Source organism: Lissotriton helveticus, chromosome 3_1 (genome assembly GCF_964261635.1).
Source record: "Lissotriton helveticus chromosome 3_1, aLisHel1.1, whole genome shotgun sequence".
Classification (NCBI taxonomy): Eukaryota; Metazoa; Chordata; class Amphibia; order Caudata; family Salamandridae; genus Lissotriton; species Lissotriton helveticus.
The window spans coordinates 1,343,861,723-1,343,889,098 of NC_136061.1; the positions used below are offsets into that span (position 1 = coordinate 1,343,861,723).

At 49.2% G+C, this 27,376-nt stretch overlaps 1 protein-coding gene and 1 long non-coding RNA gene across 7 annotated transcripts in view; one reads left to right on the forward strand and one right to left on the reverse strand.

The window, feature by feature from the left end:
* The window catches only part of LOC144824968 (uncharacterized), a 138,202-nt gene extending 122,338 nt beyond the window's left edge, over positions 1 to 15,864 (reverse strand). Inside the window, exon 1 of the long non-coding RNA XR_013609210.1 lies at positions 15,751 to 15,864. This is a non-coding gene — a long non-coding RNA (uncharacterized LOC144824968). The remainder of the gene's footprint in view (positions 1 to 15,750) is intronic.
* Positions 15,865 to 16,174: 310 nt separating this feature from the next.
* Positions 16,175 to 27,376, forward strand: part of MSANTD2 (Myb/SANT DNA binding domain containing 2) — a 1,072,267-nt gene continuing 1,061,065 nt past the window's right edge. For 3 of the 6 annotated variants that reach the window (XR_013608798.1, XM_078681996.1, XM_078681997.1), the window contains exon 1: positions 16,183 to 16,720. Coding sequence is in view for 5 of the 6 variants with exons in the window: in XM_078681996.1 (XP_078538122.1) it covers positions 16,283 to 16,720 (438 nt within the window). In the remaining variant the exon portion in view is untranslated. Of the gene's footprint in view, positions 16,721 to 27,376 lie in introns of all 6 variants that reach the window. The other 3 variants (XM_078682000.1, XM_078681998.1, XM_078681995.1) reach the window with 3 other exon arrangements.

Here is a 27,376-nt window from a genome sequence, read left to right on the forward strand (position 1 = left end):
GACAAGGAGTAGACGTGTGGGCCGAGGTTCGCAGGTGGTGGCCTTTGAAAGCCACAGAGCTGTAAATCCTTAATGGTAGCTGCACAACATTGTGGTGGTTGAGCATTGAGCGAAAGGGGACCTCCCCCACAATCGAGTACCGGATGGCAACGGTGCAGCAACTGGTGATGGGTCGCCTACACAACACCAATCAGACCCATCAACGGCACAAGGAGGAACAATAATTGCTGAAATACCACATGCTACGTTATCCACCAAACTAGACTCAATGTTGGCCGCAGTAGAAAAGATAGGATCCTCACTGGATCAGACCCGCTCCTCACTGGAGTCCAAAATTGATAAAGTCACGTCAGACTTTAACCTGCTGCACGCTGACCGCCAGAAGCTCGAAGACAGAGTGTGTTCACAGGAACAGTCGATTGTGGAACTGAGGGCCAGTGGACAAGTGTGGGCATATTTATACCTTGAAGGTGCCGAGTTTGACGTAAGATTGGACATAATAACGTCATTGTTAGAAATGGGATCTCTGGCTGGCCAAGGCTTGCGCCAAAGTCAGTCAGAGACCACCACTCTAAGTCAGGGCAAGGGAGTTACACGCCAAGATAACCCCTGCTCACCCCCTTGGTAACGTGACACGAGCAGTAAGGCTAAACTCGGAGGCAATGTGAGTTAAGCGTTTGCGCGTGCACCCAGTAACAACACCCAAGGCCCAGCACAAAGGAAACTCCACACAAGGTTATGTATAAAAATAGCCTTTGTATTATACCAAAACACATTAGATAAAAATACACACTTTACAATGTGCCAACAGGCACGGGCAGAATGTACAGGGGATATGTACAAGACAGGGCCACCTGGACCACTGTCAGGAATATGCACTTGTAGATTTTAGAATAATAATCACTGTAGGACAAAAATGAAACATAGAGCACACAACCAGTAACTACTGGTAACAGGTAAGTACCACCTACGCAACCCTAACCACCTTAGGAGAATATTACGCAGGGAACCAGGGCCTCACTAGGATCACCTGTACTAGAAAGAACAACCACCTAAGTATCACTATACATTTGGGGGTGTAGGCATGAAAACATTACACATGATGCAGCACAACATTCAGAGGTGTAAGGAAGGAAACACATGATGCATAAACATACATTCAGCGGTGTAGGGAAAAGCAACTTTGTACATGATGCATAAAAACACATTCAGAGGTACCAGAACACAAGGTGCGCAAAACATACAACACATAGTACATTTCCTAGCACCCTAAGAAGCACATAACTCACAACAAAGTCCAGGTTGCGCCACTGCGCCAAAAACCTAAACGTAGCAGCTGCCCACTACTTGCTGGGCAGCTGAGGACAGGCACAGAACAGGGCCTAAACCCTGCAGCTGGCACTAAGTGCTGCACAGCTGGGTATGGCCAGGGTAGGGATGAAGGAGTGCGACTCACTCCTAAGTCCAAAGAACACATGTCCCTAGGTAGGAAAAACCTAAACGGTGCAGCTGCCCATTACTTGCTGGGCAGCTGGGAAGGACAACTTGCGACATGGGCCCTCACTGGCCCTCTGGAGGAAAGACTGCGCAAAAGGTTTGGAGCCCTCTAGGCTCTAGAAATACTGCGCACGTTGGAGCCATCTGGGCTCTGAGCACAAACTGCCCCCTGGGAGCCTCGCTGGGCTCAAGAACACAATGGGGGGCAAGGTGGGAGTGGCCCGCTGCCTTCCGGGGCCGCTCTACCACTCAGAAAAATGCCCCCTTGGAGCCTCTCAGGGCTCGTAGAAAAGATATGCCGCCAAGAGCCTCTCGGGCTCTAAAGAAAAGGAATGCCGCTTTGAGCCTCTGCGGCTCGAGCGAAATGCCCCCCGAGCCCCTCGTGGGCTCGAGAAGCAACTTGCCCCGTGGTTGGAGCCCCTCCTCTCTGGGGGACTCAAAACAATCAAAATGCCCCCGGAGGTCGTAGGAGTCCCGCCCTGGGGGACTCGGAATTAAATAAGGCCCCACGGGCCTTCCGATACGACGGCCCTTGCTCTAGAGGGGAGGGGCGGGCACCGGCAATGTGCCCCGACGCCCCCCTCTCTTTCTCGGGCACTCACCGGGTCTTGCGGCGGCTGGCTGGAGAGCTCTCGCTCCTCGGGACTCTCTGATGTCGCGGCCTGCTCTCACTTCTCCGGGGCTCTCCCTCGCTCTTGGGAGACCTGGGGGGGAACGGCGACGGTGATCTTGGACAGTGCAGGAGCGCGGAGTAGGCTACCGCCGCTTCCTGCTTCTTCTCTAGTTGGGACAGCCAATCCCCGCTCAGGTCACCCGGCGAGCCTCCCGCAGCCTCCACCAATGGCAGCGCGGCTCCCGGGTGACGTCGGTGGCTGCACCCTCGGCATCTCCTCGGCCTGGTGCTGCGGCGATGATCTCGGGGGCCAGGACGAGGGGTAGGCTCTTTCAAAATCAATAATAAAGCGAGGTGGGCACTCGCTTGGTGACGCTATAAACGGGGTGGCACCCGTAATACAAATAATTAAATAAGCGGGGTGGCACCTGCTCAATTAGGGGGCACCAAAAGACACGGGCAAAGGGCAGGGTAGGCTCCTGCGATTAAAATAATTAACAAGCGGGGCAGGAGTCACAGGAGAATCCCTCCCAGGGGATTCCCTCGCAAAGTGGGCCACCAGGCAAAGGAGCACAGCGCTCCCAGGCGCCAGAGGTGCATAGAAACCCCAGCCCAAAGGGAAAGAACAGCGCAGGGACACTCCTAGGGCAAGAAAAAGTCTTCCAGTCCTCCAGGCAAGGCAGAGGGGTCACAGGAACTCCTCCAGCAATTCAAGGCATCCAGGGGCTGGGCAGGGCCCAGGGAGGCAAGCCTTCCCCTGTGCCCAAGCAGCAGCACACCCTTGGTAGATTTCAGTCAGAAACAAGAACATTTTACAAGAGGTCACAGCCTCTTTTTATACACAAAAATCCCTTTGTCTAAAGGTGCAGGGTGGGTGCAAAACCAGGCGCAGCTGGTTTGGGAGCACTCTTGATGGGCTCAGCCCCTCTCACTATTCACTGGCCAGGCTAGGGTCATTAGACGCACCACAGGGGGCGGAGCCAGCATTGTGTGGGGAAAGCCCAGCCCTATTCAGGTCCCAGGTGTATTCCTCCCTCACATCACTCATGCTAATCTCAACACTCACCACCGGGGCAGACCCATCATGACTCATGGAGCCAGGCTCACCAGCCAGCTCCAGCCAATCACAGGCCAGACACAAATTACACAAACATGCCAACTTCTAGAAGTGGCACTTCCACACTAGACACGATCACACCGCATACATCATTGCTCAGCATTGAATCACACGAGTCCGCACATACCAAACACGCATCTGCAATCCCCACGCATCAGGATCTACCAGGGACAGACACATTCCCCATGCATTCCTATGGGAGGGCAGGCCAATCTCACACACGCACTCAGGGAGCGCACGCACTTTACACTGCGCCACAGTGTCAAAGTGCGCAAAGACCAGCAATCACTATAATTATTTCAGAGTTCAAATGCAAAAAGTTCAGGGGTGAACCTGCCAGAAGGACCAAGTCCAACAGTCATTAGAGACTTAATTCTCTGAAAATTCTATGAGTTCTTGGATAAATCAATATTCATGCAGTGGGAGGTCCCTGACGGCTGAAGGCGGGTTTTTCCAAGAAATCGTTGTAGATTTTCGGAACTAGTGGAAGTAGCCAAGCCGTATTAGGACTACTTGAGTTATGTCTTAATATGGTTATGATTTCAATGCCTATATAAGGATACAGAATTTTATACCTATATAAGGGCATGAATCGGGAAAATTACACTAGGGTCCTAAAACGCTATACTACATGCCCACCTCGTAATCGAAAGAGCTCACCGGGTCCCTGCTCAGAAACCACCACTGGGCGCCCGCCCACGTTTTTTCCTAATCAACGTCCTCAACTATAGGGACAGAGACTCGATCCTCAGAGAAACCCGCAAGCTGGCAGACATAACAGTAGACAATAACTACATCATCTTCTTCCCAGACTTCACAGCACAAGTGCAGCGCCGCAGAAGTGCGTACACGGCGGTGAAGAAACAACTGCGTGAACTGGGCCTCAACTACTCACTCCTCTTTGCGGGTCAGATGAACTAAGGATGTCGGGCAGGAGACGATGTCGACGAGGCGGGCGGAACAGACCTCGGATATTGGCCACGGCGACCTCCACCTCTCCTAACTTGGAACAGAGACAGGCTGAACGACAAGAGGTGATCCACATGGTGGCGTCATTGAGACCACCAACTCCCAATCCTGATCGCCTTCATAGCCCTTTGAGACTCTCAGATACTGGGGGTTCCGCGTCATCCAGACTAGATGGATTCGAAGAATATCCAATGCCATAAGTCACCCCGCAAACAGCGGATGGAATTATATGACTCTTAATTAACACCTGTATCTTGAACACATCAACCGCAAGTATTTACAGCACCAACACTGCATTGCGCTAATGTTTGACACCCTAGTTAGTCACCTATTCCCCACAGACAGCCATGTCTGTCACACATACCATACGCATCGCAGCGAGCAGCTCCCACCGCATCCCAGGCGACAATGCGTGCACCGCTCACATTGCTCTTACCATCACGGAATGACATGGGGGATATCGGGTCACACCCTGACCCTAAGGGGTAGTCTGACACACACTGCATACGAGCCATTAGTACCCCCACTAGCCGTCACTCGACCATTGAGTTTTTCTGTGTTTTTAGCCCCTAGTTGGGCCTCACACTTTTGACAAACACCTCTTTGGTGCTCGCCCCCACAGTTAACCGTAATTTAGCTTGTTTTTCATCTTTCCCCCCCTGTATTACTTAATGTTGCTGGGTTGGAATCAATGCACACACCACACACATCACGATGCCCGCCCCTCCTGCTCAACCTTAGTTGCCAAATAGCTATACTATGGTACAGGTCAACATGATTACGTGGAATGTGCGCGGTATACATACGCCAACATGTAGGTACTCCATTTACGCCTATATGCGGCGCAGAGCAGTGGCCATTGCCTTCCTTCAAGAGACACACATGTCGCAGGCGGAGCTCGGTAGACTGCGAAGTAGATGGAGGGGATACATACATGGTACAGTTTACTTGGCCCATGCACGGGGTGCCCATGTCTGGATAAGAGCAGGAGTCCCATTTGCGGGCAAACAGACACTAGTTGACCCGGAAGGTAGATAAGCATTTGTTAGCAGGAGACTAAATGGTCATCCGATTCTCCTGGGCTCCGTCTATGCCCCCAATATCAATCTGTCCGCCTTCCTAGATAACTTTACAGGGAAACTTACCCATGGGAGCAGGATCACCTGGCTCATCGGAGGAGACTTTAATTCAGATTTAGATGTCTAACTGGATAGATCATTCCCGCCTCTCACGAGGACCACTGTAGCGTCTAACGCGCGGGCCCTCACAGACTGGCTGACATGCTGGGCTGTAATGGACATGTGGCACGCCACTAATCCCGATACTCGGATATACTCATATTACTGGGCGGTACACAAGTTGCACTTGAGACTAGATAGGATAGTGGGGTCCCCAGCGCTACTCCCGCTGATACACCATATAGAATACTTAGGCCGAACACTCAGACCATAACCCCCTACTCGTAAAGCTTAATTGGGAACCTGGGCACCCAGCCACCCCCACCTGGAGACTACAAACCTCGGCACTCGAGGACCAGCACTTTCGCTCGTCACTGGGAACAGCTATCCTAGAATATTTTGAGCTCAACAAGGGTACAGCCGGGGACAAGTTAGTGGAGTGGGAGGCCTTCAAGGTCACAATGCGGGGGCACTGTTTGGGCACGACCTGGAACATTCGTAAGACTCTGCAGCACGACCTCACTAGAATAGAATCACAACTATTGCGGACGAGACCCAGGGCGAGGAGAGAGGCAGGGACCACCATTGCCTAGAGACATTATGCACACAGCATGCCGAACTGCTGGAACGCCTCCGCTGCCGCAACTATACAGCACACACAGCCCTTACACACGCCACCGCTGATCGCACAGGACGGCTCTTAGCCTGGCTCATCAGGCAGGAACATGCCCACATGCCCATAAGCGCCCTACAGGCTGATAATGGCCTGCTAGTGCACACGCAACGTGATATTCACTCCGCTCTGACACACCACTATAAGCTACTATACCAATCCCACAGATCACAAGACCCAGACGCCCTCTCATCCTTCCTTGACCGGATATAGCTGCCTGAGACATTGCCAGAACACGCAGAGCCCTTAGACGCTAGGATATCCATAGAGGAAATCAGGGAGGCAATCTCATCATTGGTGACGGGCAGGACCCCGGGACCCGATGGCTTCCTGGCCGAGTATTACAAGGGGTATCAAGTAACATTGGTGCCGCATGTGCATACCCTATTTGCAGCATCGGTAGATGCAGAGCGCCTCCCCTCCTTGCTCTGCGAGACACTGGCTATATGCAAATCAGCTCTGACCCTTTGCCTCATGGGAAAAGTCCAGTCCGAACTGCCAAGCCCTGTCTTTCCCAGACCGGAATCAAGCATCCAAGGACCGGTTTCTGGCTATCAGCCTTCATTCAGCCTGGATAGCTTGACTCCAGTGGTGTGGAGAGCCTGGGACTCACGTCTGAGCATACCCAGCCCACTCGGGGTGAAAATTACAAAAAACACAGTTGATGGACAGAATGTAGAACAATGTCATACATTCACCCCAGTACAAGGATCTGGGCCTAAATCCATCGTTTTTTTCACTCCACACCACCCTGGGTTAGACACTGGCTATATGCAAATCAGCTCTGACCCGTTGCCTCATGGGAAAAGTCCAGTCCGAACTGCCAAGCCCTGTCTTTCCCAGACCGGAATCAAGCATCCAAGGACCGGTTTCTGGCTATCAGCCTTCATTCAGCCTGGATAGCTTGACTCCAGTGGTGTGGAGAGCCTGGGACTCACGTCTGAGCATACCCAGCCCACTCGGGGTGAAAATTACAAAAAACACAGTTGATGGACAGAATGTAGAACAATGTCATACATTCACCCCAGTACAAGGATCTGGGCCTAAATCCATCGTTTTTTTCACTCCACACCACCCTGGGTTAGACACTGGCTATATGCAAATCAGCTCTGACCCTTTGCCTCATGGGAAAAGTCCAGTCCGAACTGCCAAGCCCCGTCTTTCCCAGACCGGAATCAAGCATCCAAGGACCGGTTTCTGGCTATCAGCCTTCATTCAGCCTGGATAGCTTGACTCCAGTGGTGTGGAGAGCCTGGGACTCACGTCTGAGCATACCCAGCCCACTCGGGGTGAAAATTACAAAAAACACAGTTGATGGACAGAATGTAGAACAATGTCATACATTCACCCCAGTACAAGGATCTGGGCCTAAATCCATCGTTTTTTTCACTCCACACCACCCTGGGTTAGACACTGGCTATATGCAAATCAGCTCTGACCCTTTGCCTCATGGGAAAAGTCCAGTCCGAACTGCCAAGCCCTGTCTTTCCCAGACCGGAATCAAGCATCCAAGGACCGGTTTCTGGCTATCAGCCTTCATTCAGCCTGGATAGCTGGACTCCAGTGGTGTGGAGAGCCTGGGACTCACGTCTGAGCATACCCAGCCCACTCGGGGTGAAAATTACAAAAAACACAGTTGATGGACAGAATGTAGAACAATGTCATACATTCACCCCAGTACAAGGATCTGGGCCTAAATCCATCGTTTTTTTCACTCCACACCACCCTGGGTTAGACACTGGCTATATGCAAATCAGCTCTGACCCTTTGCCTCATGGGAAAAGTCCAGTCCGAACTGCCAAGCCCTGTCTTTCCCAGACCGGAATCAAGCATCCAAGGACCGGTTTCTGGCTATCAGCCTTCATTCAGCCTGGATAGCTTGACTCCAGTGGTGTGGAGAGCCTGGGACTCACGTCTGAGCATACCCAGCCCACTCGGGGTGAAAATTACAAAAAACACAGTTGATGGACAGAATGTAGAACAATGTCATACATTCACCCCAGTACAAGGATCTGGGCCTAAATCCATCGTTTTTTTCACTCCACACCACCCTGGGTTAGACACTGGCTATATGCAAATCAGCTCTGACCCTTTGCCTCATGGGAAAAGTCCAGTCCGAACTGCCAAGCCCTGTCTTTCCCAGACCGGAATCAAGCATCCAAGGACCGGTTTCTGGCTATCAGCCTTCATTCAGCCTGGATAGCTTGACTCCAGTGGTGTGGAGAGCCTGGGACTCACGTCTGAGCATACCCAGCCCACTCGGGGTGAAAATTACAAAAAACACAGTTGATGGACAGAATGTAGAACAATGTCATACATTCACCCCAGTACAAGGATCTGGGCCTAAATCCATCGTTTTTTTCACTCCACACCACCCTGGGTTAGACACTGGCTATATGCAAATCAGCTCTGACCCTTTGCCTCATGGGAAAAGTCCAGTCCGAACTGCCAAACCCTGTCTTTCCCAGACCGGAATCAAGCATCCAAGGACCGGTTTCTGGCTATCAGCCTTCATTCAGCCTGGATAGCTTGACTCCAGTGGTGTGGAGAGCCTGGGACTCATGTCTGAGCATACCCAGCCCACTCGGGGTGAAAATTACAAAAAACACAGTTGATGGACAGAATGTAGAACAATGTCATACATTCACCCCAGTACAAGGATCTGGGCCTAAATCCATCGTTTTTTTCACTCCACACCACCCTGGGTTAGACACTGGCTATATGCAAATCAGCTCTGACCCTTTGCCTCATGGGAAAAGTCCAGTCCGAACTGCCAAGCCCTGTCTTTCCCAGACCAGAATCAAGCATCCAAGGACCGGTTTCTGGCTATCAGCCTTCATTCAGCCTGGATAGCTTGACTCCAGTGGTGTGGAGAGCCTGGGACTCACGTCTGGGCATACCCAGCCCACTCGGGGTGAAAATTACAAAAAACACAGTTGATGGACAGAATGTAGAACAATGTCATACATTCACCCCAGTACAAGGATCTGGGCCTAAATCCATCGTTTTTTTCACTCCACACCACCCTGGGTTAGACACTGGCTATATGCAAATCAGCTCTGACCCTTTGCCTCATGGGAAAAGTCCAGTCCGAACTGCCAAGCCCGGTCTTTCCCAGACCGGAATCAAGCATCCAAGGACCGGTTTCTGGCTATCAGCCTTCATTCAGCCTGGATAGCTTGACTCCAGTGGTGTGGAGAGCCTGGGACTCACGTCTGAGCATACCCAGCCCACTCGGGGTGAAAATTACAAAAAACACAGTTGATGGACAGAATGTAGAACAATGTCATACATTCACCCCAGTACAAGGATCTGGGCCTAAATCCATCGTTTTTTTCACTCCACACCACCCTGGGTTAGACACTGGCTATATGCAAATCAGCTCTGACCCTTTGCCTCATGGGAAAAGTCCAGTCCGAACTGCCAAGCCCCGTCTTTCCCAGACCGGAATCAAGCATCCAAGGACCGGTTTCTGGCTATCAACTGGGACGTGAGTCCCAGTTACTCCACACCACTGGAATCAAGCTAGCCGGGCTGAAGAGAGGTGTTACCTCGAAACCGGGCCGGTCCTCGGATGCTTGTTTCCGTTCTGGGAAGGACATGGCTTTTGTAGTTCGGACTGGACTGTTCCCATGGGGCCCAGGGTCAGCGCTGATTTGCATATCGCCATTGTCTAACCCAGGGTGGTGTGGAGTGGAAAAACGATGGATTTGGGCCCAGATCTTTGGACTGGGGTAAATGTGTGACATTGATCCACATTCTGTCCATCATTGTTGTGTTTGCAGTTACCGCTCTAAGTGTACTGGGCATGCTCAGACGTGAGTCCCAGTTACTCCACACCACTGGAATCAAGCTAGCCGGGCTGAAGAGAGGTGTTACCTCGAAACCGGGCCGGTCCTCGGATGCTTGTTTCCGTTCTGGGAAGGACATGGCTTTTGTAGTTCGGACTGGACTGTTCCCATGGGGCACAGGGTCAGCGCTGATTTGCATATCGCCATTGTCTAACCCAGGGTGGTGTGGAGTGGAAAAACGATGGATTTGGGCCCAGATCTTTGGACTGGGGTGAATGTGTGACATTGATCCACATTCTGTCCATCATTGTTGTGTTTGCAGTTACCGCTCTAAGTGTACTGGGGATGCTCAGACGTGAGTCCCAGTTACTCCACACCACTGGAATCAAGCTAGCCGGGCTGAAGAGAGGTGTTACCTCGAAACCGGGCCGGTCCTCGGATGCTTGTTTCCGTTCTGGGAAGGACATGGCTTTTGTAGTTCGGACTGGACTGTTCCCATGGGGCACAGCGTCAGCGCTGATTTGCATATCGCCATTGTCTAACCCAGGGTGGTGTGGAGTGGAAAAACGATGGATTTGGGCCCAGATCTTTGGACTGGGGTGAATGTGTGACATTGATCCACATTCTGTCCATCATTGTTGTGTTTGCAGTTACCCCTCACTGGTGCAAGCAGATCAAAATGGATTTGTACTGTGCCGTAGTACCTCCCTTAATCTGCGCCGCTTCTTCCGAGTGACAACCTACTCCACATGTGAATGGCCACAGGCGGGCTGCCTTATACTCGACCTTGAAAAGGCTTTCCACTCCCTCGAATGGAATTACATGTTTACGTCCTTCGAACGATACCAGTTAGGTCCCACCTTTTTGCAGCTAACCCAGCTGCTCTATATGAACCTGATGATGAGAGTGAGGGTGGGCCCCTATATTTCCGAGGCCATCCCAGTCCATCTCAGTGCGACAGGGCAGGAGGCAGTGCGGTCCGTTGTTCCCTCTCCTCCTCGCACTGGAGATGGAGCCACTTGCGGAATCCTTGAGAACCCAATTACAAGATGGCATTCCACTGGGCGGCGATGTGCACACAGTCTTGCTATATGCCGATGACCTGTTGATATATTGCAGGGATGTCAGTCGGATCCCGGGGGACCTGGCCCGTGTTCTGGGAGAGTTTGAAGCTATATCAGGTCTCAAGGTTAATGCAGCTAAATCCAAGTTATATGCCTTTGGAGTAAGAGTTTCAGATCCAGGATTTGTGCTCAACGGAGAGCGAGTACAATGGAGACCAGACACGTTTCGTTATTTAGGCATACAAGTCTATCGGCAACCGCAGGACCTCTTTGACGGCATCCTAGGCAGGGCCTTAACGGCCATCCGCTCTCAGATGCTGTTCTGGAGCACACTTCCCCTGACAGTCACGGGCAGAGTAGCACTGATGAAAATGGTGGCCTTACCACGGCTCCTGTACTACTTTGCCAACCTGCCTAGTTATGTACCAGCCTTCTTCTTTGCCCAGCTAGAACAGAAAACTAGAGATTTCATTTGGGGTCCCAACCGATACAGGGTAGCGATCAGGAAGTTATATTTACCCACAGATCAGGGGGACTGGCGGCCCCTTGCTTTGAGCACTACTACCTCGCGGCTCAGCTCCAATGGGTCGCCAGATGGTTAGCAGATCAGCAGCGCAGTGACACGGCATCCACCCAATCGCCATACACTATGCTGCAGATCCTTATGCTCTTCCACCCTGGAGCACGCGCACGTCCCCCGGAGTCTTTATATTTGAACGTGGCTTACAGGTGCTACCGGCAGAGTCTCTACCCTATGCCCCTTCTCTCCCGCTGGAGGGCACCCCAAGGGGTCAGAAGGCATGAACAGCCGCTGATTTGCACCATTGGCACGAGGCTGGGATACGGACCCTAGGGGATCTCCATCACGGGGCTCACTGATTCCTTATGCGACTAGCTGCAAACAAGGAACTTCCTGCCGGACAATTCCACCTACATTGCTCACTGGTGGCCACCTTTACATAGAAATGGGGAGACCTAGGCACTGAACTACAAATGCACCTCACTAGCCAATATCTGCATGTTATGGGACGAAGCAGGCACCTGATACGTTGGTTAGTCGCTTCACTGCATCACCACGCAGCAATTAGCCTAGACCCCCTCAGACACAAGTGGGAACATGACTTAGGACGCTAACTCTCAGATAAAACCTGGTCACAGATACTGGCCAGCCCGACCAGTATCCCACGAAACATGAGACTCAGACAAATACAATACTTTATTACACAGCGTGTGTACTTAACCCGGCTAATATTAACAGATATTTCCATTGAGCTGACTCTGCCTGCCCCCGATGCGCAGCCTTTGATGCAGACTTAGTGCACATGCTCTGGGGCTGCCCTAATCTTACAACCTACTGGAGGGGAGTGGCATACGCACTTCATGCCCGTACGGAGAGAGAGTTACCCTTTGAGTGGCAAACATATCTACTGCACGTCTTTCGTAAGACACGCAACACTAAGGTCCCCTCCCGGTTCCTTGACCTGGGCATAGCTACTGCTAAGCAGCTCATTACGAAGAGATGGAAGGCATCGGATCCCCCACAGGTACAGGCTTGGAGGTGTTCCACCATTGCGTGGGCCAAAGCAGAGAGCACAGCAATCAGACGAGAGGAACTGGTGGGCCTCAGGAAAACACCTATAACTGCAAATTGAGATGTGATCCTGGCAACACTGCAGCAATCCACAGACCTCCCAACCCAGCCCCTGCAGGCATCTGGCCTCCATAACCACCACCGTGCACGCGACCCACACCCATAGACTGCACTTTCGCAACCGATCATGTGCCAGCAGCTACACTATACCACCCCAATGCACTTGCGCTTCATAGCCTTATGACAATGGTACTGCTAAGGGGGCGCCCTTGGAGGCACACATACAGCTATGCATGTACTCAAACTTGCGTGATCGATCCAACCCTACTCCCAGTTCACTACCCTATATACACAGTTATTGTCACGTTATCGGTTTCACCAACCTATCTGCACTCAATTGGCTCTTAAACATAATATACTCCATAAACTGAGCAAACATGTCAGATATATTGGTTATGGACAGATCTATACTGTAAACAACCATGTGTTAAACCATTACGATGAAAATCAATACTGTAACACCTTTGTCGTATTCACATATGCTGATGTCTAGTGACGTATAACATCTACTGTTGCTACAAGCTACAGCAATGATGTAATAACTCATGTAAATGTTTACCAAAAACCAATGAAACAGATTTAACAAAAAAAAATTAGAAATCACACACTGTCACAGTGGCATCCTACGTGGACATTTTGCGATCAGTAGTGCTGGTCAGTTCTAAATACCGAACTTGGCCTCTGACCCTTAAACCTGTTGTCCCCTGTCTGAGCAAGGCTATCCCATGCGGCCTTTACAATTCAAAGTAACTCTCAAAAGTATGGTTGAAAAGCATTCCTGCTCCGTGGCTGTGTGCTGATAATTTAAAGGTAGGATGCACTTTTGCTGTCTTATTTTTGTTTTTATTCCAGTGAAATGAGCGTTCTAGCACCTGAAGAACTTGCGTAAAATTCCAGGTTTCTGACTGCCATGGTGCGCCCAAAATTCTTGTGCATAAACGATTGCATAAAAGCTTGCAATGTAATTTACATGTTCGTACAGCTACTCTTTGCATAACTTGTAAGTGCATTTCAGACTGCAGCCAGTAGGCCATAGTAGGAATCATATTTAAGTTTGTACCTAAGATTCAGTAATATTGTCATTGCTAGAGAAACTAATATTCACCTTTTTAATTTGGTGCAACAACATATTTTAAGCCATGTGTTATTTACTCAGCTGTGTTTCACAACCAGCAGGCATCAACTTTTACACTTTTTTAGAAGAAAAAAACCTTTGCTGTATTCTAATGTCCTCCACCAGTTTGTAAACCATTGATTACCTCTGTCTGTTCTGGCAGACAGCTTCCTTCGGACAGACAGCTTGGAACAGCTGTTTAAAAGGTCTCTTTCTAGCGCCGGGAATTGAGCACAGTTCAATCTATTTAAAACCCAGGCATTCCACGGGGCATGGGTATTACACATCTGTATCTATATTTTTTAGCCACACGTTTGCTGGTGGTCCACGATTGGTTTAGTGGGGGTTGGAGCGACCTGGCCTACCGGGCCAGGCTTGATGTATGGGGGACCCATCCCGGCCCAAATGCCAGACGTGACGCGCTCTGTACTGCAGGCTTGGCGGGCTTTGTTGCGCCATTCCGGCTGGTCCGGTAGGTTGACTCAATGCACGCCCCTTTGGCACAGGGCTTGGCTCTGGGAAGTAAGTGGCTTGCAGGGGTTCAAAACCTGGGATCTCATCGGCATCACGCAGCTTGGGGACATTTGGGTTAGGGGTCATATGCGCTCCTTTCAAGACATGCGCACCCGTTATTCCCTACACCCCTCCCAATTTTATAAATATTTACAGTAGACACGCCCTCCAAGTGCACATCGCTGCCGACACCTGACTCCCAGAGTACAGCCCCACGGAGGCCCAGACTCTGTTAGAGGACTTGGGCAGGGGGGGCATCTCCCGTATATACCGCACTCTAATAACGCTCCCACCTCCTTGGACAAATTGAGGAATCAATGGGTGGAATGGGTGGGCCCATTGGATGAGGTGGACTGGCGCGATGTGCTCATGGCACCCAAGGCAATTACTGCCTCCGCCAAACTTAGACTAATGCAATTATACTACCTACATGTTGCGTACCTCACTCCATTGCGCCTTCACTGAGCGGGCTTACGCACTGATGCGTCCTGTGCAAGGTGCGGACAGGCCTCAGCAGATTATTTTCATATGGTCTGGTCCTGTCCTCGGCTGGTGACTTTTTGGGGGGCCATTGAAGAGGAGCTTACAGTGGTTCTGGGGTGGGCGGTTCCTCACGACCCACCTCACTCACTATTGGGGATCACAGACGGGATAGATTGGTCCTGGAACAACAAGACCTTCTTTAACACAGCTATGATTGTTGCTAAGCGTGACATAGTGGCGGCATGGATATGTCCCGACTCACCAGCTCTGGGGAAGTGGCGTAGGGGAGTGGACTGGTGGGCGACACAAGAAAAGGTCTTATACAAGGCACAGGGATTGCCCTAAGAAATATCGGAAGGTGTGGGGTAAATGGCTGGGCGCTGTCGAAGACATTGATTGATTTACTTCACCTTCTTGCTCACATACATCCCATGGGGGGTGGAATTGTGGGGTGCATAGATTTCGACGGTGTAAATGATTATTTGCCTTCTGTGATTATGCTGATTTGTTTGTATGTTTTCAAATTCAATAAAAATTTAAATATCAACAAAAAACCCATGCATTCCAAGTCTGTCGAAATCTATCGTTTTGCAATGTGGTAAAAGAGGCGCTTATATTTTAGCAGCAACTAATTACTCAGATAATGTGAATGCCTTTTAATAGAATATATCTAAGAATAATGCTGTAACATATTGTATTGAGTCCTAGTTGTGTAAAGCACACAAATTCGTTTTTTTTTCGTTCTGTGAGGCCGATTTTTTCTCTATGGAGTGTTAATTCTAATTTTTTTTTACCATTGTGGCAATATTCACACATCTATACTTTGTTCCTGTAATTCTTCAAGTGCCATCTGCAGAACACAATGACAACAAACCAAACTGAGCTCATTCCAGACATTTTCAAAAAGGGGGCCAAACACTCAGAACACACAACACTGCTTGCTAAGGCAAACCACTCTTACGCAAAAAAACACAGTGGCTACTCAAACAAGTACTTCACAAGCATCACCACCGGTGTCAGTCCACAAACCACAGACACTCAAAAAAACAATCAACACTTAGGACAAAGCAAGTAGATAGAGACCTACCAGAATTACCCGGAGGCATCACGGGGTACTCTGTTGGTGGATTTCCACCTCCTTACAACAAATGGCAATTCCCTCCTGCCTTGCGACATAGGCGGAAACGTCATTATTGGAAAATATGGGCTTTTCCTAACATTAGTATGGCGGCCATTTTGGAATGACGCCCCAGGTTTACTTAGAAAATACAATCATTGTCGTTTTGGGGGGGGGGGGGGAAGTGGTCAATTAATTGTCTAAAATTATATCATTCGCTTACACTCTGGAAACGGAACTGCTTGTTTGTGATAAATCTTCAATACGTACGGTTAACGCTCGACCGTGAATGATTAGTCTTTAAAAGGATTACAAGAGGACGTACCATGTTCATGTTTGGTCGGGAATAAATAATCGAACTCTTTTTTAAATATTTGAGGCAGTTCTCTTAGGGAATGTAAGTTCATACTCCAGAACGTTTGCAGAGGGGCTTGCTGACTCTTTTACTAGTGATAGTCCGTTTTCTAGTGTACGTAACTTCCCGCTGGTTCCGAGGACCAACATGGCTGCGCCCTGTGAGTCGGATCTGCAATCGGATCCCGCTCCGCCGCCACTGAAGATTCCGAAGCGCGAGGCTATGTCCCCTACTTCACCCGGGCTGAGCGATGGACGCCCATCGTTGTCGGCGCCTTCTACCCCAAGCCATTCGTCGCCTCTAGAGGGATGCGCCGGTGGCCCGGGCCTTGCTTCGTCGCCCTCAGTCTCCTTTTCCACGTCGGCCGCTTGTCGCGGCATGTCCTGGACCCCAGCAGAAACTAACGCGCTTATAGCCGTGTGGGGCAACGAGCGATTGGTGGAGGCGCACTACCAGCAACTGGAGGGCTCAGGCACCCTATTTGCCAGCAAGGCTCCTGGCCCCGCTATGTATGAACGGGTGTCCCGAGCCCTGGCCGAACTGGGCTACGACCGGACTCCGTCGCAATGCCGGGAACGCATGAAGGTAAGGATTGGGTGAAATGATAATGTGCGCGGTCATGAGATAAAGAGCGATGGTCGCAAGTAAGATAAGCTTTGGGTACAGCATCACCCATGGCTAGAAATCCAGCCCATGACTATGTGGGAAACCGTTATTGGTGCACTAATGAACTTTTGTAAAAAAGACATTCAGTGATTGTTGAAGCTAATATGGACGTGGCCTAGAGTGTTGTCATGCCCACCCAAATAGGACAGGAGTAGTATTCGACACTTCTTTATTCGTGTCTGTCCTTCTCATAACTAACTTCCCATTCCCCGTTTCCTGCTCCTCCCACGAGTCTATCCCCAAACACTAGACTGCTATACACGACATGACATCTCCCCCTTTCTTAACAAAATAATCATCCTCAACATGTTTCTTGACTGTCCACGCGCAGGTCTGCGGGAGTCCGCATGGGTCATAGACACATTGCCGTTCCAGGCTTAGACTCAGTCAGCTTCTCAGGCGCTGGCAAGGTATAGTTTATTGGGGGCACTGCTTTGTTCGAGCTACTGTCGGCTGCCTCGACAAGAATATCCTTGACTGCGGGAGTGCGCCTTTGAAAGTACGAAGTATTGTGTGTGGTCTTCTGGTTCTCAGATTCGTTGCGGGTTTCAATAGTCTTCCGAGTTATCCACCCATTTACAGATTCTGATGCGATCGTGGCTGCTTTGTGTGAGATGACAGTTGGTGACTCAGCTCGATAGCGGCAATCTGTCTTTCTTGGTAGTTCTCGTTCGACTGACGCTCGATCTCCTTCAGGAGTGGACGGTGTTTTGGTTCTCTTCCGAGCATCTGTACGAGATCTTACTTCCTTCTGTCTCTTTGAGTCGGGGGCAGCACTGTCCTCTTGTTCCGAGTCGTGCATACCGGTCAGCAGGGCACTGTCTGACATGGGTGACCCGGTTTGGTCTCGGGACTCATTTGTTGGCCCTGTTTGTCTCTCCCACTTGGAACTGGTTGACTCTTGTTTCTTTCTTGTCCACCCATTTTGCCCTCCTTGTTGAGTGGTAGGGTAGTTCTTCCTCACCCAATGGGTGCTGTCCCGTATCTCTGGTTTCCTTCTGCCAGCGCGTTGAGTCAGCCTCGCGAACCCCTTCAGGGGTGCATGTTCTTTACGTCTTGAGATATCTGTGCCTGACATGACGTGTTGTATTGTGGGGTGATCAAATGTTTTGATTCATTGATGTGAAATATGTTGCTCTGGACAGGGAGAATGTTCTCCGATTTTATTGTATATTTTGGTGATTGGTGCCATGAGTGTTGTAAAGACCTTGACTCGGTTGATCGAGATGACCGTACAGACACGTTTTCTGAATTGGAGGAGCCTTTCGCTGGTTTCCTCTGAGAACGTTTCTTTGAGAGTGTTTTGACTGATACATTTCTTGAGCTGGTGGTCTGTGAAGACATGCTCCTGGAGTCAGAGTCATCTGTAAGATATATTTGTGAGTGTGAATTTTGAGGTGTCTTTTGTGTTGTTGCTGTGAATGGGTTATTTGCTAGCCACGCATTTATTCCTTTGGTTTGGTCGTGGAGCATTTGGTCACCGTCTCTCTCACATGACATTGACTGTCTGTCCCCGGTATTCTCATTGTCGTGGATGTCTTTAGTGCACATACCTGTCCCTTTCCGGTGCCTGAGTGGCTTACCACACCTCATGTGATTTGTTTCTTCTTCTCGTTTGCTAGGTGTAATAACGGCAGTGACACTTGTGTGACGTGTCTTCCTGCTTGGTGCTTCTTTAGGAGTGTCTATAGCATTTGATGGGCAGTGGGTTGCTCGAGTGTGCTCGTATGCCGGTGTCCAGAGTTGGCGTGACTTGTCCGCTCGTTTGTATTTGGTCCTTTCCACATATCCATTGAGCAGACTGTCATCTGTCTCTTTTGTGTGGTCTGTCCCACTTGAGGCTTCATCCGAATCGTTTGTGGTGTCTGTTGAATGATTCAATGAAGACGTATCAGTGAGACTGTCGTAACCATCCTTCACCGCCTTTCGTATGGTTGACTCAGGGTGTTTCACGTCACTTGGTTTCTTCCGTTGTCTCGTCTCTATTCTGCCTTCGCCCTCCCTCTTTCTGGTTTTGTTTGTTTCCTGGGCTTTCTCCAGAGACATGATAGGCGTCTCCATTCTTTTATCTTCATGACTTGCATTCAGGTGCAGTTCTTTTGCCGATTGTCTTGCTTTAACCCGCTCTCCAACATCAGCCCTCCTGATGATGATTTCTTTTAGCGAGAACTGCCCGTGAAGGATCTTGCGTTTTGAGCAGCCTTCAATCACCCGGAGTCGAACTGCTTCCTCGTCTGTAAATGTGTTGAAGTGGCAGTGGTGCACTAGACTTTGTAGCCTTATTATGAAGTTTGGTAATGATTCTCCGGGTTTCTGCCGTGCCGCGTTGAAGGCGATGCGTTCATGATCCACACTCTCCTGTGTGTTGAAGTGAGTGCGTAGCGTCTCTTTGAGGTTTCTATAAGTCTCTGTGTCCTTTGCTGAGAACGTCCTGATTAGACGTCGACCTTCGTGACCCACCAGCCGAAGTAGTAACAGTAAACGGTTGCTATCTCTTCCCTCTCCGGTTGTTTCAAGAAATGCATCTAATGATTCTAGCCACCTAGTCCATCTAGAACCCAGACTCTGGTCACTGGTCTGTGTCACTGGGGGTGGCACCTCAATGCAGATATTGGGTTTGTGTTTTCCTTTTCTCACTGACATGCGGAGGAGAGTCCTAGTATGCTACCGTCACGAAACTGTTCCCTTGTGCTTTCCGCGTTATTCTAGAATTCTCTGCAGTCGAAATCTTATGTACATTTAGTTCCTCTTTGATTTTAATCGCTTGTTTTCACTTAGCGCTGGAACTTATTCTGAACCCGGGATTCGTTTATGCCTGTTGCATTCAGGACTTGCATTTGCTCGGGCTTGTTGCACCTGGGGCTTGTATGAGCTGGTGCTTGTTGCCTTTGCGCTTGGTATTGACTTGAGTGTTGCATGCGTGACTTGTATTTATCTGCGTTCTTTGTAATCGCGCCTTACATTTGCTTGTACTTGCTTCACACTTTGCCTTGGCTCGTGCTTATTGTGTTTCGGGATCCGCATTTGCTTGTGTTTGTTGTACTTCGAGGTTTTGTATTGGCTTGTGCTTGTTGTGTGTCTGGTCACTTTTGTTCCTTTCACCACTTGACGTTTGTACTTGTGTTTATTTTCATCTTTCCCTTTTGCGTTTACTTGAGTTTCTCTCGCAGTCGCTTGTGTTTCTTTCACTTTATTGTTGCTTTTGCTCGTGCTTATTTTCTTATTTTGTCTCTTGCATTTGCATGTGCTTATTATGTTTGCTATTGCAGTGTTTTTTTATTCTGTGCGCCAATGCTTGTTTCTGATGTCTGTTGAATGCTCAATTCCAAATTCTGCTTGCCTGACTTGAAAATGGCTGCTTAGGCTTTGAACAGGGGTGTCTCTATGGGCTGCCTGACTTAAAGATGGCCGCCGACACTGAAGTCTCAGTTCACACGAGACTTCCTTTCCATTCATTCCAGTCAGTGCTGATTCATCCAGGACTCACCGACCGCTGGTCGCAGAGGCAGCAACTCTTCTCCAGGTCCCTTCACCCTTGCAGCGCTGCAGTATCCAGGTGAGGTCGGGGTGGGCTCCCACCTCACTTTCCTCGGTCGCGCGCTCACTCGGCAACTGCAAGCCAAGTCTCACGCATCGGGGGTGAGCTCCCGATTTTGGGCGCCACACAGCGCTCGGCTTCAGGCGGCTCCAGCGCTCAACAGCGCTTGCTGGTCGGGCTTCACACAATCACCTGATCGTGGAGCTGGCTCACTTGCCAGGACTTCAAGTTAAGTTCATGGGGCAGCATTCAGGCGCGACGTGTAGCGCGTTTCGTTTTCGCGCTTCTGGCACTCGGCGCTGACACAGGCTGCAGGCTCTCAGGTCTCGGGCCGTTCACGGACGGCAGGGGTTTTGGGCAGATGTGGGTTTCAGCATTATCCCACCCTCGTCGCCATTGTCATGCCCCCCCAAATAGGACAGGAGCCAGGAGTAGTATTCGACACTTCTTTATTGGTGTCTGTCCTTCTCATAACTAACTTCCCATTCCCCGTTTCCTGCTCCTCCCTTTCCTGCTCCTCCCACGAGTCTATCCCCAAACACTAGACTGCTATACACGACATGACAAGTGTCACCTGCCGGAAGCAAGAGTTGATAACATGACAACGGGATGCCCCACCCCTTTAACATTTAGGGCAGAAGGACTGCGAAACATGGGGGCTGCAGCTACCACTGAGTTATATACAGCGCACGGTTTATGTCATAGTCAGGGGCGCAACTAGATCTTAATTTCGGGGGGGGGGCTAACATAGCAAATGAAGGGGCGTGGCTAATGTTAATTAATGGGGCGGAGCTAAAATGGCAGATAATCAGGATCGGTTAATGCTCAGGTCAAGTTGAGAAAAAATGTGGTGATTTTTGTTAATTTGATGCATTTATATGCTATTGTCTTATGAAAAAGGAACAGAATGTACTGAATTAAAAGGCCAATTTAATATATTTTACTACAAAGCACTTTAGGAACACAATATAACCAATTTCCACAGAAAAAATATTGAATTTATTAACTTCATACAGACTTATATTAGCATAGGCAGACAGTAACCATTTACATGCTTTACACACTACTCAACTGATACACATGTGTATTCATACATTTGTATCCAGCATTTTGAAAGCCTCACAGCTGCCATCTTGGGCTCTGGGGTCATACCCTTAGTATGCAGGAACAACTGCTTACAATACTTAGGCCAAGCTGCCGATATTTCTATGTGGTATACACTTTACCTCCTATGCTCATACAGTATCACATACTATGGACATCGCTTACAAATCCATTGCGTCATTCCATGCCATTGGTAGGAGGAACGCCTTAAGTATAGAAGTTTAACGACAACACAATATGATAGATAGCAAACAATCAGCATTGGCATTTGAATCAGTATAAGCGTGCGTGCACATCGCATCTGACAAGAGCAATCTAACACGCACCTCTTGCCTCTGTGAGGGGGAAACCATTCCAGCAGTGGTGCCATACCTACACTCTATGGTTCAGTATAAGTGAATTACACAGATCCACAGTCTACAGTCTATGCTGGTGTGTGGCTACACAAATATTCTTCTAGCGGGTCCCAAATATCACAGGGTCACGACTGCACTGACACAAGTTCCCATTAGCTCGTAAGCTGCTCCTGGCAATAGCAGCATACTTAAGCCGTCTGTCGCCCGGGGCAGGGTGCTCAGCCCCCACTTCATGGCCACCCTTATAGCTAACAACAACACGAGCGCAGCCAGTTTGCGCATGTCCGGGGGTATCCCCTTCACAAAGGCCAGCAGTGCCGACAGGGGTGAACACTCAAGCGGAAGTCCCAATATGTCACACAGTCAAACAAAAATCTCCTCCCAATATGAGGCAAAGCCCGGGAATGTCCAGACGAGGTGCAGAAAATCTGCGGCTAGAGCAGAGCACCTGCCATATCTAGAGTCGTCTCCCAGACCCATTTTGTCCAACCCAACCAGGGTGCAGTACATGTGATGTAAAAAGTTTACGTGTAAGAGTCTAAGTCGGTAGTTTGGAGATTGTGCCCATGACTGTGTGTAGCAGTACTACCATTAATCACCTGTTAACAGACGTGACTGCTTTACTGTTAGGTATGCGTACTGGCTTGTGGTAAATCGGTGCGGCGAGGGAGTCTTGAAAAACATTTCTAATACCTGAAACGTCGGGGGCATTCGGAAACTTTGCATTTCATGTACGCATAGCATTGTGCACTTGGCAATATGTGTAGGTCCCTGGCACCCCAAAACCCATACCCACCCCAAACCCTAAAATGACCCCCCTGGAGCCCCAAAACCCACACCCGAGCTGATCCCTAAAATTACACCCTTGCCCCCCAAAACCCGTACCCACCCTGAACCTTAAAATTACCCCTGGCACCCCAAAACCCATACCCATGCTGAACAATAATTTCCCCTCTGGCACCCCATAACCCATACCCACCGTGAACCATACATTTCCCCCTGGCACCCAATAACCCATACCCACCCTGAAATAGCCCCCTGTCACCCCAAAACCCATACCCACCCTGAACCTTAAAATGACCCCTGGCACCCCAAAACCCATACTGAACCATAATTTCCCCTCTGGCACCCTATAACCCATACCCACCCTGAACCATAAATTCCCCCCTGGCACCCAATAACCCATACCCACCCTGAACCCTAAAATAACCCCCTGACACCCCAAAACCCACACCTGCCCTGAACCCTAAAATTACCCCTGGCACACCAAACACATACCCACGCTGAACACTAAAATTAAGCCTGTGGCACCCCAAAACCCATACCCACTCTGAACCTTAAAATTACCCCTGGCACCCCAAAACCCATACCGAACCATAATTTCCCCCTGGCACCCCATACCCACCCTGAACCCTAAAATTGCCCCTAACACCCCAAAACCCACATCTGCCCTGAACCCTAAAATTACCCCTGGTACACCAAAACGCATACCCACGCTGAACCCTAAAATTACCCCCTGGCACCCCAAGACCCATACCCACCCTGAACCCTCAAATTGCCCCCCTGACACCCTAAAACCCACACCCACTCTGAACCCTAAAATGACCCCTGGTACCCAAAAACCCATACCTGCCATGATACCTAAAATTACCCCCCTAGTAGCCCAAAACCCATACCCACTCAGAACCCTAAAACTACCCCCTGGCACCCCAATTCGTAACCCACCCTGAACCCTAAAATGTCTCCCTGGCACACTAAAACCCACACCCACCCTGAACCCTAAAGTTACCCACTAGCACCATTCATCTAGTGAGCAGTGCAGTGGATGTGAATTCCATCCAAGTGCACGGACAGCAGGGGCAAAGGGATGGCAGTGCAGGTGACGCTTTTCCTTTGTAAATTAATTCCTGCTGGCGTCATAGCCCAGGGTTTGCTGTCTGTGCACTTGTATGGAATACACATCTATACAAGTGCACAGACAGCACACCCTGGGCTATGATGCCAGCAGAAATTCCTTTACAAAGAAAAAGCGTCGCCTGCACTGGCCAGCTCTTTCCCCCTGCTGTGCACTTCACACCCCATGCTCAAGTGCTTAGGTGAAATCCCTGCCTTCAGGCAAGGATTTCACCTCAGTGCCACTCTTAGGGAAAACAAGAGGTGGGGGCAGGGGGGTTCACTCGCTGAAACTGTTCAGAGGCTGGCTGTCTGGCTCGGGCTGCCGGGCCTCTCAGAAAGGATAAAAAAAATCACATTCTCGGATCGGATGCGTTCGTGAATCATTTCAGTGCATCTCATCTTAGCCCGGGCAGAGGAGGCGACGGGGGGGGGGGGGGCTGAAGCCCGGCGAGCCCAATGGGTGTTGCGCGCCTGGTCATAGTACACAACGTAATTAGCTTTTCAAGGGTTAGTTTGTTATTGGAAGAGATACCGTTTTGTAAAAAAAAAAACGCCTGTATGTATAGTTCGGCGCATCCAAGGGCTCTGGTAGTCTGAACTTCTGCCTCTTTAATAATATTTAGCTTCAGTTCTTAATATGAAAGCGACCTTGTATGTGTACGCTTTTTCTTCAGCCTTTGGAAAGCACAACATCCCCAAATCCTCTTCTGGTAGCGCTCTAAAAAAAAACTTTGTTACATTAGATGTTGAAACTGAATCCCTCTTAATCCGAGATCTTGCTATCCTACATAGCGGCCACGTTTTAATATCGCTTATGCATGACATTTCTATGGTTTCAGTCTTGCTCCGTGTGATAATCTACGATCAAATGAGTGACATGCCACTTTCTCACTGGGTCTATCGCAGTAACAGCTAGTATATACGTGTCTCAGTCATTATATCAAGACACATCACACAGCAGTGAGCAAACACCCAAGGCAAGCTAGACCTCAATGCTAACTACACCATGTCAGGCCTATTGATCTATCGCCTGCTTGGACCCTCCAAAGAGTTTAGAACGGCTCTCATTGACGCTATAGGGCCTTTAGCCATGAGAGCTGCCAACTTCAGTATCTTGGGGATCTGAACGTGTATCTTGATAATTCTCTTGATGTTGATATGGGTAACTTTCTGGCTGATCTTAAGGCCTTCCAGCTATTCCAACTGGTGCTGGGGCCTACACATTATGCAGGCCACTTGCTGGATCCTGTCTTTAGCAACTTGGCCCTCCAGACAGTTCACCCTCCCTCCCCGTAGTATTGGTCGGATCATTATCTCATAACGATGACACTTTCTGGGGTGGTACCGACTAGTAGGTTGCCCCATAAGTCCGTACTTAAGCGCCCTTGGTATAAACTTGATGCTGCGCATTTTCAAGAGCTTCTCTCTTCAACTTTACCTATTCTTCCTGCAGACTGTGACTCGGCCGATAATCAGTGTCTGTCTGGTTTTCTGATACGCTTGATTCTCTTGTTCCACTAAAATGGTTGAAAAGCCGCAGCACTAGGCCTAGTCCCTGGTACAATACTAAGCTTGCTTCCATGCGTAAAGAGTGTAAGAGGTTGGGGGGAGCATGGAGAAGATAAGATAAGATAAGTTTATTGCACAGTTAATTAAACTCACAATTTAAGGTACACAACTTTAAAAGAGATACATGTCAAAGGTAAAAATTAATTATCAGGAGTTAAAATTATGAAGTTCATATTAACAGTTTACATTTTTATTATTGTTCGTTTGAGCTGCGGTCCCAAAGTTATGCTCGGAGGCAGTGACTGAATGTTACTCTGTTTCCTCATTTTGTGTCTCCTTAATTCTCTCCGTCACTGCATCAAAGTATTTTGTGAGTCTGCAATTTAATTGGGTCTCCTGAGGATTAAAACATAATTTGACTGTTTGTCTGCAGGTTCTAATGCCCTTCTGGTTCCATATTGCGTGTAATAAGGATCTCCTTTTGTCCGTTAAGATTGGACAAATACATATTATGTGGATTAGATCTTCCGGTCCTGCGCTGCAGAGGCAGCAGGTTTTGACTTTCTGTTTCCTTTTCCATGGAGCCAGGTGAGGGAGAATTGGTAGTATACCGAATCGTAGTTTTAAAAATTTCTCTTTGGTCTTCTGTTTAAATCCGTGATCCATATATGCTTGAGTCTTTAGTGTTTTATAGTCGTTTAAGACTGTCCATCCATGTGCCCTTTTTGCTAGAGTTTCCTTGTCCTCTAATAGCGATATTATTTTTGTAACCTTTGTTACTAGCTTTTTGAAGCTTTTGTGGTCTACTGAGGTGTTCCAGAGGTCAGACAGTTCGAGTACTTCTAACGATTTCATCAGGTACTTCCTTGCGTATGAAGATTCTCGTCGCTGCAGCTCAGTCCAAAGGTGGGCGTTTAGGGTGCCTTGCTCTGCATTTTTAATCTTATGCCAGCATTTTATGAAGTTGCCCCTTCTTTCCACTGTCTGTTTTTGAACCTGAACTCCAGACGGATTTGGGCAGGGGATACAGAACTGGGTAGCTGAAAGATGGTTCTGAAAGTTTTGCTGATCACACTATCGAGGGTAAGAGCATCCTTTCCGAGAGTTGATTCGCTCCGATATGTTAACATCGGTTGAAGGCTAGCTCTCAATACTTGTAGAAGCAGGTCAAGCGTGTAATCAGGCAATATTTTCTTAAAGGGGATCATCGCATAGCAGCTCAGGGTGCCTTTTCGATGCAACGTCTCTAATTGTGGTTTAGACGAGCCTCTGCTGTCTACTAGGACTCCCAGATATTTGTAACACGCTACATGGTCCAGTTTGTGTCCGTCCAGATGCCAGCAATTTTTCCTGGCCTTCTTATAGTTCACAGCCATAGTTTTTGTTTTCTTTAGGTTAATTTTTAACCCGTTACACTGTGAAAATGTGGTGGTAGTGTTTAGCAGTTGCTGAAGGCCAATTGGAGTACGACTAATTAGAACCAGGCCGTCAGCGTAGAGGAGGTTAGACAGCGTGATGTCCCCCAACCGTGGGGCGTGCGATTTGATACTGTCCAGTTCCCCTGGTAGGTCTGCCAGGAAAAGATTAAACAAAGTAGGGGCTAGGACGCACCCTTGTTTTAGTCCTTTTAGAGGTGTTGATTCTCCTAGAAAGGTGCGTCCCGTCTCCCAGCTTAATCTTAACCCAGGTGTTAGTGTGGAGTAAGATTAGTTGCTTCAGGAGGGGTTGCGGTATCCCCCAATTGTCAAGCTTTCTCCATAGTTTGCCCCGGTCCACATGGCCGAAGGCTGAGCTGTAGTCGATGAAACATAAAAACAGGGAGTTCTTTCCTACTTTGGCCGCGTCTGTCAGCAGAGTTAGTGCCATGACATTTGTAGTCATTCCTTGTCCTCTGCAGGACCCTGTTTGGTTTGCCGGGATTATGTGTTTTGACGCTGCCCAAAATGTCAATTCATCCAATAGAATGCCCGCGTAGTACTTTGCTTCTATGTCGAGTAGAGCGATTAACCGATAATTGCAAGAATCACTTCTGTCTCCTTGCTTGTAAATTGGGCTTATGGTCGATCCTTGCCAAGATTCGGGGCAGGTTTCTGATTCTTGTATGCCCACAAAGAGTGGTAGTAGTGTGTTGCTCCAGAATTTGATGTTGTGTTTAAATATTATTGGTGGTAT